The 1,394-nt window shown below is 31.7% G+C and overlaps 1 protein-coding gene across 1 annotated transcript; it reads left to right on the plus strand.

Annotated features, from left to right (window-relative positions):
• Positions 1–353: 353 nt before the first annotated feature.
• On the plus strand, positions 354–1,059 carry LOC108757403 (RNMT-activating mini protein). The gene is made up of 2 exons (XM_018513828.1): positions 354–505; positions 607–1,059. Exon 2 carries the CDS (start codon positions 618–620, stop codon positions 921–923), a length of 306 nt encoding a protein of 101 aa, XP_018369330.1. The 5' UTR covers positions 354–505; positions 607–617; the 3' UTR covers positions 924–1,059.
• The last annotated feature ends 335 nt before the right edge of the window (positions 1,060–1,394 follow it).

Below are 1,394 nucleotides of genomic sequence, written 5' to 3' on the forward strand. Positions count from 1 at the left end.
TCAATTAAGCCAATAAAAAGTAAAACGATAAAAATTTTTTTCAAGAGTGATATAACCCCTTAAGTGAAATTGCAAAATTCAGCTCTATAATAGGCTTTGTAGCTTCGTAAAATCTACGTCAAAACAAGTTTCATGCCAAAATATTTTTTCTAGAAGACAATAAATGCATCCAATGGCAGCGTTTAGCGAACTCACAATTCAGTGAGCGCTCGCTGCTATTGATGTATTCTTCCAAATTTAATATGTTGTTTAGATAATCTAAAAGAATACACCAATAACAGCGAACGCTCACTCAACTGTTGAGGTGTTGAACAAGGATAAAAGATACTCGGAGTTGATCTAGTCGAGTTTTGGAACGCACCCCTATGCGTATGTGATGATTCTTTTAAAGAACATAACCTCTACTTGCAAGTCAACAAGCTCAAAGTATTTACGAAAAGTATCTAACGATTTACAGCAGACAATAGGAAGCTAAAACGAACGAAAGCGTGAAATGTTTCTGATTGTAAGTTTTATTTGTAATGATGATTTTCCCATATTTATGAAATCTTCATTAATTATTTTATTATTGTTTTAATTCATTATCGTTCTATGTACAAACTGTAGATTCGTTAACCATGACGGATATTACTTTGACAAGCGAGCAAACGAAGTTTATAGAAGAATGCGAGGAGGAGTTCAAGGACCGGTATACAGAGAAGGATGGTGATTTCATGAAGATTAAAATACAGGAGCCAAAGAAACCGCCAATTGTAGACCCTTGGTATAATAAGCCACGCAGGCACGATTGGTCGCGTCAGAACCAAAATCAAAATCACGATAGACGTAATCATCACTGGGATCGTCGTAACAATGAAAGAAATGAGAAACTGGAGCGGCATGCTGGTAGACACTTCATACAACATCGGCAAAGGATGTATTAATTTAGCGACGTGGATACAAGAACTCGAATAACATTCTCATAGAAATTTTGTCTTATTTAATTATCTATGTGTACTGTTTTATTAATAGGTGATATGTACATGAAATATTTATGTGTAAGGCACTTGTTTATATATATTTTAATATTAATAATTGATACATATAAAGTACTTATTTAGTCTACCAAGTATTCACATTTTAATAACGAATAATAATTTTAAAAGTTCTTAGCCCTACTGAACTGTTATACCAGAGGAAGCAATTATAATAATTTGCTTTATTATATACTGAAGTTAAGAAAGTCACAAGAGCATATTTTCCAGTAAAGGTATAACATTCTTTTGTACAATATGTGTGTACAAGATAGATGGAAAAATTTCCAATTGTATAACGTTTGATCTCTTCATAGAATATTTAAGATACAATTACACTTTTATATATATATATATATATATAGTGTTTATATTATTATG

This window comes from Trachymyrmex cornetzi, unplaced genomic scaffold, assembly GCF_001594075.2.
Source record: "Trachymyrmex cornetzi isolate Tcor2-1 unplaced genomic scaffold, Tcor1.1 C3915031, whole genome shotgun sequence".
Classification (NCBI taxonomy): Eukaryota; Metazoa; Arthropoda; class Insecta; order Hymenoptera; family Formicidae; genus Trachymyrmex; species Trachymyrmex cornetzi.